At 43.1% G+C, this 14952-nt stretch overlaps 1 protein-coding gene across 1 annotated transcript in view; it reads left to right on the top strand.

Moving 5' to 3' along the window:
- dennd4a (DENN/MADD domain containing 4A) overlaps window positions 1-14952 on the top strand; it is a 24542-nt gene continuing 9590 nt past the window's right edge. Inside the window, 16 exon segments of the mRNA XM_056416235.1 lie at window positions 1-183; window positions 6095-6426; window positions 6642-6888; window positions 6986-7055; window positions 7191-7360; window positions 8201-8427; window positions 8553-8619; window positions 8729-8787; window positions 8882-9026; window positions 9354-9529; window positions 9861-9961; window positions 10803-11021; window positions 11436-11581; window positions 11984-12004; window positions 14101-14234; window positions 14545-14677. Coding sequence (XP_056272210.1) covers window positions 6116-6426; window positions 6642-6888; window positions 6986-7055; window positions 7191-7360; window positions 8201-8427; window positions 8553-8619; window positions 8729-8787; window positions 8882-9026; window positions 9354-9529; window positions 9861-9961; window positions 10803-11021; window positions 11436-11581; window positions 11984-12004; window positions 14101-14234; window positions 14545-14677 — 2226 coding nt within the window. The 5' untranslated portion in view covers window positions 1-183; window positions 6095-6115.

The raw sequence follows: 14952 nt of genomic DNA on the forward strand, positions 1-14952 counted from the left end.
AGGACGACACGGGCTATTCGGATTCATCCTTCACTGTGAATGTTTTAATTTAATAACAAATTAAGACAGCGATTTAAAAAAAAAGCTCAAGCATACAGTGAGGAATAATATTTCTCATCAACAGAAATCTTGGTTTTGTTTCGACGTAGATTCATTTTCGACAGATCCTCTTTCAATTGAGACGTGAGTATTCTTCTTTATTGAGAATAAAAACAAACGACTTAAGGTGTGTTATATGTTTGTTTGTGAACATTTTGCGATGTATTATTTGATGATGTCTGTTGGCGTTACAATTGAGATCCTTTGATTTAATATTGTGTTGTTGGATGGTTGATTCGGACAATTGACCGACAAGGTGAATTAATTATATTATCGTCGTCAAGCTGTATGCATTGCAAGAATAATTCAATGCTTTATAGTGAGCATTCCCGCCTGTGTGATTCCCTATATTTACCGGCGTCCATTGGAAACAAAGAAGCCATATGGAGGCTTATGTTATTGCATTTCGTTTTTGCTCCATAAGATGGCTTCTTGTGATGTGGGCATATGAGAAACCCCCTCTGTAGTATTGTGGTTGCTATGGCCAGTAAATTTCCAAAGGACCAAATGTGCTGCCATGGCTTTGCACAACATGCAAGTGTTGCAAGCTCATCATGCAATTGGCTCTTTAGTATTTTTCCAGCACTAACTCGGTGTATTTTCTCCTTCATCTTTATACTCTATTTATCTTGGGCGTGTGTGGTTTCCTCATCAGCAGCCAGGGTTCCCCCTGGCAAACATAAGGAATGCAAATGGCTTCTGAGGATGAGGGTTGTCTTCATGGCTAAAGGGGAACAGATGCTGAGTGAAATGTGCTGGTGGTTTCCTCCACTGATCCGACTGCCCATCCTCCCCGCCAGGGCCGGAGTGGGGCCACTTTTCAGCCCGGGAATTTCAGGCTCAAGACCAGCCCACTTTTTTCATGGTAGTGGAAATTGGATAAATGAAGCAACAGTTCAGCTCTTACTATCCTGTAGTTCTTTTATTAATACCATGGTCCAACAAATAATGTAACGGTTAAATACAACAATAATAATCCACTTAAGATGAGAAGTTAACAAAAAATATGCACAACATAAAAAAAGGCAGAAGGGCGTAGCAGGGGTGTCAGACTCAGATTAGGCAGTAGGCCAGATTTGTTGGAGTGAGACCTCATGGGGGCCGTCATTGGCATGGTCATCATTTTTCTGCATGAGTATTATATAGTGGTGATTTACTCCTTTACTACACCCACTTCTGAGCAAACAATGCATATTGGTTCACCAAGTACTGTCATATACTGCTCTTTCTTAGAATAGATAACTTTCAATCATATAGTTTCCTCTGTTATCCTCTCTACCTGTCCCTGCCGTCATGGCCTCCTCATTGCAAATGTCGGGCTCATCATTTTCAGCAGGAGACTGTCTTATTTGCTGCTCCGAAGCTACAAAGAAAAATTAAGTCATATTACTGCATACTTCAATATCAATAGTATATATCAATATTTGCATAATATTTGCAAAGTCTATGGATCGCCATATTTTGGGTGATATAAAAAGGCTAATATTTTAATTCAATTTAATATTTTGCTTGGGAATAGGTTGACAACGCTACAATGATATTAATCAAGGCTACAACGTTAGCCGAATAGTTATGTTGCTAATCATTCGGCCTTTGTCTCTCTTTACCAGTTGCCACCATGGACAGATTAAGAAACCACGGGCCCCTGGGCCTGGACGTGTCAAGGCCCCCACCCCCACATGAAAAAGAAAAAAACAATTTTAAATATACTTTTTTTTATTTAACATCGCTAACAAAACAGTCCGTATGGAACAACGATACCGGAGCTGAGCAGACAACATAACGCGAATTATATGACCATGACATGAATGACTTAAGTCTAGCATATACCGGCTATGGCGCATCGTGTCATATCATCATATCAATACAAAGTTAATAACAGCTACTTCACGCAGAGGCTCTGGCTTAGGGGCCCCCTGAGCTCAGGGGCCCCTGGTGCCGGTAGGCTCGTTCGGTAATCCATCCCTCAGTAGGACTATTGGGGCCTTGTTACTGACATGAATGACTTAAGCCCAGCATACACCGGCTACGGCGCATCGTGTCATATCATCATATTCATATCAATACAATGTTAATAACAGCGACGTCACGCGCGGAGGTTCAGGCCCAGGGGCCCCCTGAGCTCATGGGCCCTGAACTCACGGGCCCCTGAGCTCATGGGCCCCCTGAACTCACGGGCCCCCTGAGCTCATGGGCCCCTGGTGCCGGTAGGCTCGTTCGGTAATCCATCCCTCAGTAGGACTATTGGGGCCCTGTTACTGACATGAATGACTTCAGCCTAGCATATACCGGCTACGGCGCATCGTGTCATATCATCATATTCATATCAATACAATGTTAATCACAGCGACGTCATGCGCGGAGGCTCAGGCCCAGGGGCCCCCTGAGCTCATGGGCCCCTGGGCCTGGGCCCGGTAGGCCCGTTGGTTAATCCATCCCTGGTTGCCACTTGTGTTTATCCTCTTGAAAATAAATCTGTAAACTTGGCACATTTGGCAGCATCCTCCTCCAATGCCTTTATTTTTTTCAACCTGGCTTTTTCAGCCCCTCCTGCCCTCTTCCTCCCTGACGCGTATCGCTGCGGTCAGGCCGGCCCAGCTATCCGTAGCTGAGAGAACTTTTTGGAAAAGACGGCTAAGGACCGAACCAACTCTATTATTTGGGAGGGGTGAACTTCCTCGCACGGTAACCCATGCAGAGGCTGCGGTGTCAGAATGCGGAACATGTGTAGCCCACTTTAAGAGAAGATGGACTAACGTGACAAATGTCAACAAATAAAATTCTCGACCGGCCCAGAAGTGAAGCGGCCCACCGGGAACTCTCCCGATTCTCCCGATTACCCACCCCGGGCCTGCTCCCCGCCCTGCTTCTGTTAACACGGCCCTTTAATCCCTGCACAGCCGGACTGAATGTCCAGCAGCCACTGCCTCTGTCTCTTGGGCCATAATTACAACACTGTGAGGCTCAGAGCAAAAGTCAAAAGACCTTCACTTCTGAGCTCCAAATCACATGCCGTGTCTAGAGAGGTTCAATTATTTTTTAAGGTTTGGTTTCAAAACCCTATATGACTTTAATAAATGTTCCTTGCATAATATTGGGAACACACTTGAAATGCCCCAATTATGGCATCCATTTTGGATTTAATCTCATTCCATTTGAAAATATGTTCTCATTGTTAAGACTCTAAACAAATAACATGTTTTTGTTATTTGTACAGTTTTTACGTGTCACCACTGGTGCCACCACAAAGGGCATATTGCACGATTTTAAAAGAAGCGACAGAAACACAAAACAAAGCATTGTGTTCTCAAACAGTGTGGAAAGGATGTGGCTGCTGAAATGTTGAAATAGTATGGGTCAAGAGGTAAACAAATCCCTGTGGATGTGTCATCTCTGCAAAGCTGACATTTGGTGGTGAGTCATGAAAAACAATAGTGGATGTGAAAAGGGAAGTTCTCTTGTTAGCTGACAAGAAGAGGAAATCCGCTGTGTCCTGATTTGTGCTGTTTTTATGAAGAAAAGTGTGGTGAAGAAAAGGATTGACGTTTCTGGGGCGATTGTGAGTGACTCACTTCCAGTCCTGGTCTAACATAGAAGTGCCTCCAATAAGTGAGATTGGAATAAAGTCCAACAGTTTGTAGAAAATGAAATATGAAGTCTGTTCTGTTTTGTCACTAAAGCAGGTCTCAAAGGATTTGAGAGGTATTTGATTGATTAACTGATCCATCAAATGGAAGTCACTGTGTACAGACAACAAAACAAAGTACACAACACATGACAGTAAAAAGGCTATTTATAAACCATACGCAGCATTATCAACCTGAGACACGAATGGAAAACAAAGTAAAACCCACCAAAAAGCTGGCCGGGAGGAAAGGGTCAACACTGTGCCCAGGATAACTCTCTGAGAGGAGAGAGGAGCTTTCAGTTCAATACATCACAAAGCCCAATAGCATGAAGGGGAAAAAAGAGATGAAACAGAAACTATTGTTTCAGCGTAATTATATTCAGGGCATATAAATACATATATGTAAATCTTTGCTCTTAGAATATTTCATTCTCAGAGACTTCTGAACAGAATACATCTGAGACAATAAAACAGCCTTTAGTCGACTTGTATTTAACCCGAACCGTGTTCCCGACTCGTTTCAACATCAAAGAGAGAAATGATGAGTCTTTCAGTTCAGTGTTCAGTTTTAATGTCGTTGCTGTGGTTTAGATATCATTGTAGGCCTCTGAGGGGGAGGAATAGATGCAGTGGAGTATGTAGTCCTCTATGGAGCTGGAGATTATATCTATATTTAATCCTGAACCTTCAAAGTATTATACGACACATCTGCCATGCCACCAGTTGTATTTTTAGCTGCTGCATTCCCACGATGCCCACTGAGAGCAGGTATTTTCAGACTGGCATTCTCGTTGTGTCGCACTAACAAAGAGGTAAAGTTACAGAACAGACACATGTTGGACTTTAACTTTCCTCAAATGAAATGAAATGGATGTAAACACAGACAACAATGCACCTTGATTCTCTTTCTGTATCATAGACGTGGTTTATTTGCACACATTATATACAGTTGGAAAAGCTTGATGATAATATACTTTATTTAATACGGGGGAAATACCATTATATATTCTATTGTTGACAACTCATTGCGGGTAATTTGAAGTGTTTGCTTTTATATTGCTTAGTAAAAATGCTTTGGTGGAAGGACATCAGAAAGAGCTGGAAATATTTGTGTCTCGTCTGGCATGCTGAGTCATCGGGTATACCCTCAAGGTTCAACACTGCACAGCACAAATAACTTGCATCATAACAGCCGTCAGCTAAGCAGACGCCTAGGAACAAATGTAGGACAAAACACTGCAACACCATAAACAATCGTGTGACGATGACTCAACTCTCACTGATAGCAAAGCGGCTTGTCAATCAGGAAATATATTAGAATTATAAAGATTGTTATGGTTTCTGGTAGAGAGAAAAAAAGTGCTTCCTACCAAAGATTATCTTCTGTTTTCCATGTTCTCATGTTGCGGTGAGTTTCCCGCCTTAAGCCTGTAAGCAGTGCTTAGCTTTCCGTCACATCACTCGGCCACATGGGAAACGGCTCCATCAGCTTTAAAGCTAGTGGAAGCCAAAGTCCTAAGTGGAGGAGATATGGTCGCAGCCTCTCGTGTGCCATGGTTCCTAGCTGTGACACATCATGTGCAGAGGAGGGGAATAACTTTATGATAACTCCATCGCATCCCAGTGGGCAAAATAATAGGCAGCTGTTTATCAGTTTGCTGGTGAGTGGGGAGGAACTGCTGAGAGAGATAAAGCAGGCTCTTCAGCTGAAACACAATAAGCTGCTGGCCCAGTGCTGAAAGGGCTTCCCGGCCTCCTTGCCCTGTGATGAAGCTGTAACGAGCTGACTCATAGGCACTCGCTCTGTTCCTTTTCTTTATCATGACATTGTGCAACGCAGAATATATCTTGTCTGAATATTACTTCACTCAGAGCTCAGAAAAGGCTTCTTGCTGCACGTCAGTGCACCCTTTCTTCATTTCCCAATGCTCTGTAAAAGTTCTGGTACTTTTCCCTTCTGAACATTTTTTACTTTCTCTTTTTTCTACACCGGCATATGTTTTATTTTACATAATCGGTCATGGCATATAGCAAGGTCATTGGTTTTTTTAAGCCCTCCCATATTTCTTGTTGAAATATGGTGTTTTTGCAGACAGGAATGCGAGCTAAATGGTTCCAGATGCTCTCATTATATAATGTTGTTTCTTCAGAAGAGTATGCGTTTCTAATGATGTTAATGTCTATTCTACGTGCTGCATGGAATCTCTATTTGTGTTTTTAATGCAACAGCCAACCCACTCTGCTCAGCCAGGTCATTTCCTGATGGCAAAGACCCATTTACTCGTGTTTTGAAACAAAACTACAGCGGGCAATATGGTTAAAATGCATAATGGAATTCCTCCCCTGTCTCCCGTCTATATATTTCAGCCTACACGGTGGGAATGGGAAATGATGGAAGATAAAGGGCCTCGTGTGGCCGATTACTTTGTGGTTGCCGGCCTTACGGACTTGTCCAAACCTCTGGAGGAGGAGCTTCACTTTGACGAGGCCGGCCCCACGTCCGTCAAACCAAAAGCCCCCATAACCGACGTAGCTGTGGTGATCCGCTCCCTGGGTGAAGAAGTACCCCCGGGTTTTACCTGTGTTGAAAGCACCCCCTCAGGCCTCTCTGCAGAGCTCAATGGAGCCAGCCTCAGGGGCCCGCAGATATTCTTGTGCTTCAAGCGAGGCAGAGATAAGCCTCCACTGACAGATCTTGGGTAAGCAGTAATCCTCAGTCACTGACCCATTACTCACCCTGCACCACTAATCACGTATCTTGGGTTACTATAATCTGCTCTTAAACACATCCTCTAGTCTGATATCGCGTTGATGAATACACTATCCAAGCGCTTCAGTAATATTTCTTAAAGCATGTCTTGTTTGAAAAGGATCGTATAAAAAGAAAGTCTATACCAATTCCCTTGTATTTCAGGGTTCTGTATGAATGGAAAGAGAAACTGAAATCTGGATGTCACATCGTCCATACCACACCCTCAGGTCGCCCTGCCAACATCAGCAGCTCGTCGTCCCAACGTATCTACATGACCTACCGCCGCGCCCCGAAGAGCCAGCCCCACACTTCACTGGCTGTCACTGATGTCTGCATCATCATCCCCGGCAAGGGGGAGACGCCTCCTCACACCTTCTGCAAGGTCGACAAGAACCTCAACAGCAGCATGGTGGGACAGATCTCTGAGGTCACAGCTATAGCTCTTGTGTGCCTGCACAAATAATGCAGGTTTTGATTGATCTGTGATGTATTTTCTCACATTTCAGTGGGGATCCTCAGTCTATGTTTGTTACAAGAAGTCTCTGGCTAAGGCAAACACAATCGCATACAAAGCAGGTAAAGTGGCAGGTAGAATTTGTATTACGGGCTAAATCTAATTCAGAAGTAATCAGATTGAAGAATTCAGTTTTATTGAGGTACTCTTCCTGTAATTGAACATGTAACAGATTGTTTGACTGTTTGACTGTCCAGGGCTGCTGTGTCGGTACCCTGAAGAGGACTACGAGTCCTTCCCCCTGCCTGAGTCCGTGCCTATGTTCTGCCTGCCCATGGGGGCAACGGTCGAGTGCTGGCCAGCACACACCAAACACTCCCTGCCAGTTTTTTCCACATTTGTCCTGACGGGTGCCTCTGGAGAGAAGGTACAAAACACCTCTCTAAATTAGCAGTACCAATAACATTGTTTCTTTCTCATATATTTTTAGAATAAGTCATCTTTTTGTGCTTTTGCAAAACAGACACAAACCTGTAAACATGCACACTGATTTTGCCAAGGGAACCACCTCTCCCTTCACAGTTTACATCATCGTTAATTAAGCAGTTCCCTCAAAGTTGGCAGCAGTTTTCTACCCTTAAATACAGTAAATCCTCCATTAATAGCTTAAATTCGGGCAGCCTCTCCGTCTTTCTATTCCCCTGTCTCTCTTTGTGCATTAGCATCCTTTATGGATTAGTTCGTTGATGAACTGCAGTTGTTTTTTTAAGAATACCAGACAATCTTAATCAAATTCTAAAGTCTAATTGGAATAAAAAATGATCTGAAGGCTGTGTTTGGAATACTAAAAGGCTTTAAGTCTTTAAAAGCAATGGAGCATAAAAGATTTTTTTTTGCAACTCATCTTTTGAATAATGGATAGCTCATGCACCAGTTGGGCTGATGCTTAGGTTTTAAATGCTGAATGCCTCCGTGCTCACTCCTTCTTCCCCGCAACCTCGTCTCTGCAGATTAGTCTCCTGGTACTTCCGGCCTGGAGTGATTTCTGTATGTATCTGGGGGGAATAACTTCAAAGTGTTATTAAGATGAAAATTCTCCAGTGCCGCCGACACAACAGCTTACCTGTATAACTTCATTCAAACAGCCTCTGATTACTTGTGTCGTTGTAAAGTTTGCATCTAGGTGTATTAACAAGTCTTGTTGTGTGTACACTTGTGCATGTATTGGATGTACTTTGTCGTTACACTGTGATCATTTTGCTTGCAGGTTTACGGAGCTGCCATCCAGTTTTATGAGCCTTACTCCGAGGAGAGCCTGTCTGAGCGTCAGCTCTCACAGCTCGGCCTTCCAAGTGCTGACGGGAACAGGAGTGTTTACAGCAACAAGAGCATCTGTCTGCTCTCACACTGGCCCTTTTTCCAGTCCTTCAGGAGCTTTCTCACTTTCCTCTACCGATACTCCATCTCCGGACCACATGCCCTGCCTATTGAAAAGTTAGCAGTGTTTTACAGTCTCATTCTCTTTGTGGAAGTCTATCATTCAATCAGGTTCAGAGTTTCAGGTCTATTCTTAGTCCTGCCATTACTGCTTTATTAAGGCATTATTCTTTTACTCACAGGCACATCTCTCACTTCATGCAACATGTGCCGTTCCCTTCGACTCATAGACCACGCATCCTAGTGCAGGTGAGATTCAAATGTGAAAATGAATGTCTTTGAACATGCCGTAGTCACGAGCTAAATCCTTCACCCACTGATGCTCTAATGCTTTAATACTGAGGTGCGTCTTCCACAGCTGTCTCCACACGACAGCCTGATACTCAGCCAACCTGTGTCGTCTCCACTGCCTCTCAGGTAGAGAAACATCAGTAACATGTCAAATTATAACATGAAGACTATTTTTGCCTTGTTCTTGATGTGGGACCATTTGTTTTATGCGTGTGCCTAGTGGTGGAAGCCTCTCCAGATTACTACTGAATCTGGGCCCGAAGAACGCAGCCACTCTGCTGGTGCTGGCTGTCACAGAGCACAAGATCCTGGTTCATTCCCTGCGTCCAGCTGTGCTCACAAGTGTTACAGAGGCCCTTGTGTCCGTAAGTCTTTTGTTCTTTTTCTTTCCTTTTCACTATTCCTGACAATACCACGAAAGAGGGTGGTCTTGAATGTGATTTATAGCTACAATGGAGGGTAATGTGAGAGGCAGAGCTACAGGGTCCATGAGCGACCCATAATCGCACCAAAAAAGACCCTCCGTTGTTCAATTACCTCGGAAAAACTATCGGAAAAATGTGTATAAGACGTTCTCAAAAGAGCAGCGGAAATAAGAAATATGTCTAATTAGCTCTGTGTATATTCCTCTTCTATCATCCTTGCAGTGTTTTGTATTGATCACACTGTAATGGATTGATTCTCCCCTTCAGATGATCTTCCCCTTCCACTGGCCGTGCCCGTACATTCCTCTATGCCCGCTGGCACTGTCCGGTGTGCTCAGTGCACCGTGCCCTTTCATCGTGGGTGTGGACTCCCGATACTTTGACCTTTATGTTCCCCCGGCTGACATCAGCTGTGTGGACCTGGACACCAACACAATCTCCCAGTAAGTGACCTCTAACCGCTAGGTGATAGATGGCCACTTTCAACTTTAAGACTCCCCACCAAAAATCATCTGCTCAAGGTTTAAGGTTTCCACAAGTTCTTCCCAAGATTGTCGGTATCTGTCAGCGAGAGACTCTTATGTAATAATACGAGCTGGAATGTGAAATATTCTTACGGTTCACATTTGCGTGAGCATTGGTCTCCCACATCAATCCAAGAGCTATTTTACACAGCGATTAAATTGTCAGTGAATCTGTCTCCCTCCTTATATCTTTTTGCAATGTTCCTTGACTGTCCTCCCGTGTAATGTAAACCATATGATGTGCTTTCAGAAAAGATGACAAGAAGGCTTTAACGTGGAAAATCTTGCCCAGGAGAGCCTGCAAACATCTTCAGAATACTCTGAATAAGCTCCATCAGCAGCTCACTGAGGGTGAGTCCAGTCTGAGGCTGTGTCATTTTATACAGTTTGTGGTTTCATGAATAATTCATGTTGGTGACTTGAGTCTGTTGTTGAGTCAGCCTGTACTGTCAATTTTACAGGAAAACTGATTGAATGCGTACACTGTTATATGAAACCGGCGTTGTTAAGTGCATCCCAGGACATGTGACGTGTGAATTAGTCTCCTTTTCTCTCCTGTTCAACCCGCCTCCTCTGACTTTTGTGATCCCTTAACATTTTATCCAGCGCCAACATTTTAAAGTTGTTCTTCGGATAATTACCAAATAACGTTATACCTGCAAGACAAACAACATTTTAGCCTCAGCTGTACTTTGTGTTTATTGCTAATGATCAAATATTAGCATGCTAAGATGCTAAACTAGACGCTAATCATAGTAAACATTACAGCCAGCACATAGGCTTTGTCCTTGTGATCTTGTGAGCATGTCAGCATAATGGCGTTAGCATTTAGTTCAAAGTACCACATTGCCCACAGCCTCACTGCCCCTGGAGCGTGGATGTGATCTCTTTTAGTTTAACGGGAAGAATTTGGTTTAGTTATTTCTGGTTTACCTCAGCCTCACGTTCTTTGTGCTATCTGTATTTTAGCAATAGATAAAAGCTATTTGGTTAGCTAATGTACTGTATAGCCAGAGCTGTGAGGTGGTTAAATAAAATAACAACGGACCTGTTGAAAACCCATTTTCTCTTCTTGTGACAAACTCCATCTGTGCTGCAGTTGTTTGGTTTTTAATAAGCAATTATTCGTTGCTAAGTTGTTTATGTGTTCTGGTGATTTGTTCTACATAATCTACTTTTTCTGGGCTTTCAGGCGGTCAGCTGAACCGTGAAGATGTGCAGATGGAGCACACAGTTACTGACGTAGAGCTCAATGGTGGGAAGAGCCTCCACACTCTGGAGCTGGAGATCCAGGAGGCCTTCCTGAGCTTCATGGCGGCCATTCTACGAGGCTACCGTTCCTACCTGCTGCCCATCACCCAAGCCCCCTCTGAGAAGACCACCAATGCCAGCTCCCTCTTTGACATCCAAGGTACTCTTTGGTTTTCAATGTTGTACAGCATTCAATCACAAAAATACGCTGACAAGCTGCTGTAGCCGTGCCTAGACGTGATTCAGTGCAGCAGTAGGTCAGGGGTTATGGTGTGAGTGCTGCTGCATTAAAGTTAGGCCTTGAACACGGATGTAATAACTCTGGTGTTTTAGCTTAAGCTCCAGTGGAAATCAGACAAACCGTCATGATTTACAGCCACATGTCCTCACGTATCTGTGTGTTCTTATGCAAGCGGAGCAGCAGAGAACAAATTGTTTCACTCAACAATATTTATTTCCTGTAATGTTTAAGTCTGCATGTTGAGCAAATGTTCTGAAACGGCTTAATCAGGGAGGTCCAATATTAATGTTCACTTTTAATGTTTGTTATCACATAATGTGTTTTGTTTCACAGGCTTCGTAAAAAGCAGAGAGCGCTCCCACCAGAGGTTTTACTCCCTCATGACCAAGACTCAAATGTTCAGCCGCTTCATCGAGGAGTGCTCCTTCGTCAGTGATAAAGACACCAGCCTGGCATTCTTTGATGATTGCGTTGATAAGGTGAGCTTTGCAGATGATATTTACAATGGATTCTTCAGAGGTACTGCAACCTTGTGCTGTGTAGAAAACGAGCGCTCCAATGACAATATTTAGTTTGGCCTCCACCTGCCTGGAGAAGAAACAAAGCTGAGGCTTTAGGGAAGATTAATAACATGCTGTTCTTTCAATCCAGATGTCTCATTAAGGCCTTGGTTTGATTGGAAATAAACAAAAGAGTAATCAACACTCCTCCATCTCACTTGAGCCGCTTATTAACATCACTGCTACACGTTTCTCATCTATAATGAGTTCTATTTAAAAGTGCTTTTTCCTTTTTGGGTATTTCTCTTGCTGTCTTCCTCGTCTTCCTCACTAATCTTCTGTCTTTTGCTGTCTCTGCTGCTCTGTTTGTTATCATGGTAGCTCTTCACCACTGGAGTCAAGGTAAGCAACCAGCGCTTAGACACTGTTTTCATTGTTTTCACTTATTCCTTTTTTAGCCGTGGTTGAATCAGGTATGAACCCAAGTAAAGTGTTTTCCGTTGTTCATTGTGCGTGACTCAGCTCAGTGTCTGTGAGGGGAGACGGGAATGGAGATAAAAGTGCAGAGAAGCCTACATTGGAAGGATGTGCATTAGCTGTCAAAGTGTGTCAGCAATCTGCATTATTGAACCAGGTGCCATTAGAATGAACCACACAAAGAAGTTATGCAGAATATTGAGAGATTCTGAGGTGACTCTGAGACAGTGAAATGTGTGCTTGCATTTCATTGATATGACTGTGCACTATCGTAACTAAAGGATTCTTTGACATATAATATCGAGGAGTGAGGAAAACGAAGTTGGAGGCTATTATTATTTTTGTTGAAAAAATTTCTGAGTTGTGTTTCTGTTATTAACACAAGCTGCCTACACATGTTTTTGTAAAAAGACAAAACATCACCCTCTTCTCCAAAAAACACTCAGTGCTTGCAAACTTGTGCAATCCGAATGTCACATTTACATCCTGCATGAACACTGAGAGCTCCACATGTACGAGTGGTCACTGCGGTTATTATTGAGAAGTGGAAGCATTGATTCATTCAGCGTCAATGCTGCTGAGGTTGACAAAGAGTGTGTGATTGAGAAAGAGCCCTTGGGTGTAAGAGGAAGGGCAACAAACAGAGAAACACAGAGCAAAATCGAAGCGAGGGCAAATAGGTCAGTGAGACTTAGTTGACTGAATCATCCACTCGACTGAGTGGAACAAACCTCGTAACACGGTGGCACCGGGGAGCTATTTAGCTACTGCCATCATATTATTGTTTATTGTGAAGCTCATATCCGAGATAAGCCATGAATCAATTCCAATAAGCCAAGTGATTGTGCATCAGCAAAGCAGGCGTTTTTTTATGATCCCCAGACAGATATTCAAGAGGGACTATCTGCTAAAAGAGAACATGGCTTTAGCTTGTCGTGCAACACAGGAGTACGACTGCTGTTCTCAGAAAGGAAAGGAAGGAACTGCAGCTGTGCGCACATTTCTCCATACAGCAGATCAGTCAGTCAGTTGTGAGTTGGAGGAAAGGCAGCAGTTTAGAATCAAGCACTGATGCCAAAACAGTAGATTTGCTCCATGTCCCTGACCCTGGCGCAACATGGCATCCATTTTGTCCAGGTCACTGCAGCCTGGATTCATTTAGTCTTGGCGGAGTCAGAGGATCAAGCCTCTGCCTTGGCATTGCCTTTTGGATGAATAGATCAGGAACGTGGGCCAAATGTCTGATGTAGATGGTCTCATTCCTGACATCTGTTTGTCGTTACTGACCCTCAAATCTGATCTGAGGGCTCATACAGTATCACAGCGGTTCCCAAACTCAAGAATGCCGCGGCCCAATTTGAAATCTGAAAATCTTCTGCGGCCCCCACGGCGAGCGTTGTCGACAGGGGTGGTGAGAGGTGTTCAGTGTGTGTGTGCGCGGATGGGTCGCGCATCACGGCAAACGAGACCGACCCGAAGTGTTAACGGGGGGTGCTGAGCGATTAAACTTAAACATCTCTCCTGTTTTGTGTTGTGCTATAAATAATAATATTTAATATTTCTAGACTGAATAAATATTATAATATTATTTATTATTATTATATTTTTTTTTTTTTTTTTTATTTTCCTGCTCTGCCCCCCTCCCCTCTCCAGCGCAGCAGCGGGCGCGGCGGCGCATGCTGATCAACTGATCAAAAAACAATTAAGAAGATTTCCTAAGATTTCGCAGATACGTCACGGATAAAAAAAAAAAAAAATAAAAAAAATAAAACGTAAAAAATAATAAATAATTTTTATATTAAATTAATTTCAAATTAATTCAAAAAAAAAAAAAAAATTTTTTATAAAATTTTTTTGACCTCCCTCCACCTCCTGTACCTTCTTCGCACACACTTTGCAGCCCTGCAGTATCAGATGCCCAGAGGCAGCATTAGTATCTATAAATGTGTGTTTATCGCAGAAATAAGAGGGAAGAACAGGAAGAAGACTAATGACGAATGTGTTTTTCTCTTAAAAACTAGATGGACAGTGAGCGGCCAGAGGAAACCAAATTGATTGAACTGGATGAATCCTACCGCAGTGAGCACACGGTCTACATCAACCCTCCAGAGCTGGCTCCTCTTCCACAGGGAGAAGAGCATCCTCTGTGCTATAGGTACCACACTGCAGATCAATCTCTCAGCAGTCGATTTTCTTCCTCTGTCTTGAAACACATTTCTCACCGAGACTGGGTGTACACAGTGCAGCTCCTGAAAAAGAGAGCATAACATTGCCTCTGTTGTTAAAGAATTTGTCACTGCTTTAGGGCTTTGTGGTTATCTTGAGCAACAACACATCACTTTTGAAGTCAGTGCTCAAGCTTCAAATGTGTGGGAGACAAGATGTTGTGCTCATCACTTGGCTAGCCAGTATTGATGTCTATTTCAGTTTGTCTGTATATGAGTTCATATTTTGTCTTTCTGCAGCTACTCTGGGTTCCCTGTGCTGAATGTGGAGCTTCTGGAGCCTCTGGAGGGACAACATCCTCCTTCAGCTGGCATGGCCTCACGCCACACCAGCCCAGCCAGCCCCACGGCCATCTTTAGGCGCTCGAAACAGGTCAGCCATATGAGGAGTTAGATTTTCTTGAACGCAGACTAGAAGTGAATATTGAATTTGCGTTGCAAAAATACCATATGCCAGACCTTAATATTCAGCATTTTCTTTTATATATATATTATATATTTAGCTTTCTCTGTTGTGAAACTATATAATTGTAGATACACATAAATATGTTAAATTCAGTCAGGCTTAATCCTTATTTGTTTCTTTTTATGTTTGCAATTTAAGAAGTTAAACTCATTTTACTGCTCTATTCATTCTGCATAATGATG

Source organism: Pseudoliparis swirei, chromosome 6 (genome assembly GCF_029220125.1).
Source record: "Pseudoliparis swirei isolate HS2019 ecotype Mariana Trench chromosome 6, NWPU_hadal_v1, whole genome shotgun sequence".
In the NCBI taxonomy this organism is placed as follows: Eukaryota; Metazoa; Chordata; class Actinopteri; order Perciformes; family Liparidae; genus Pseudoliparis; species Pseudoliparis swirei.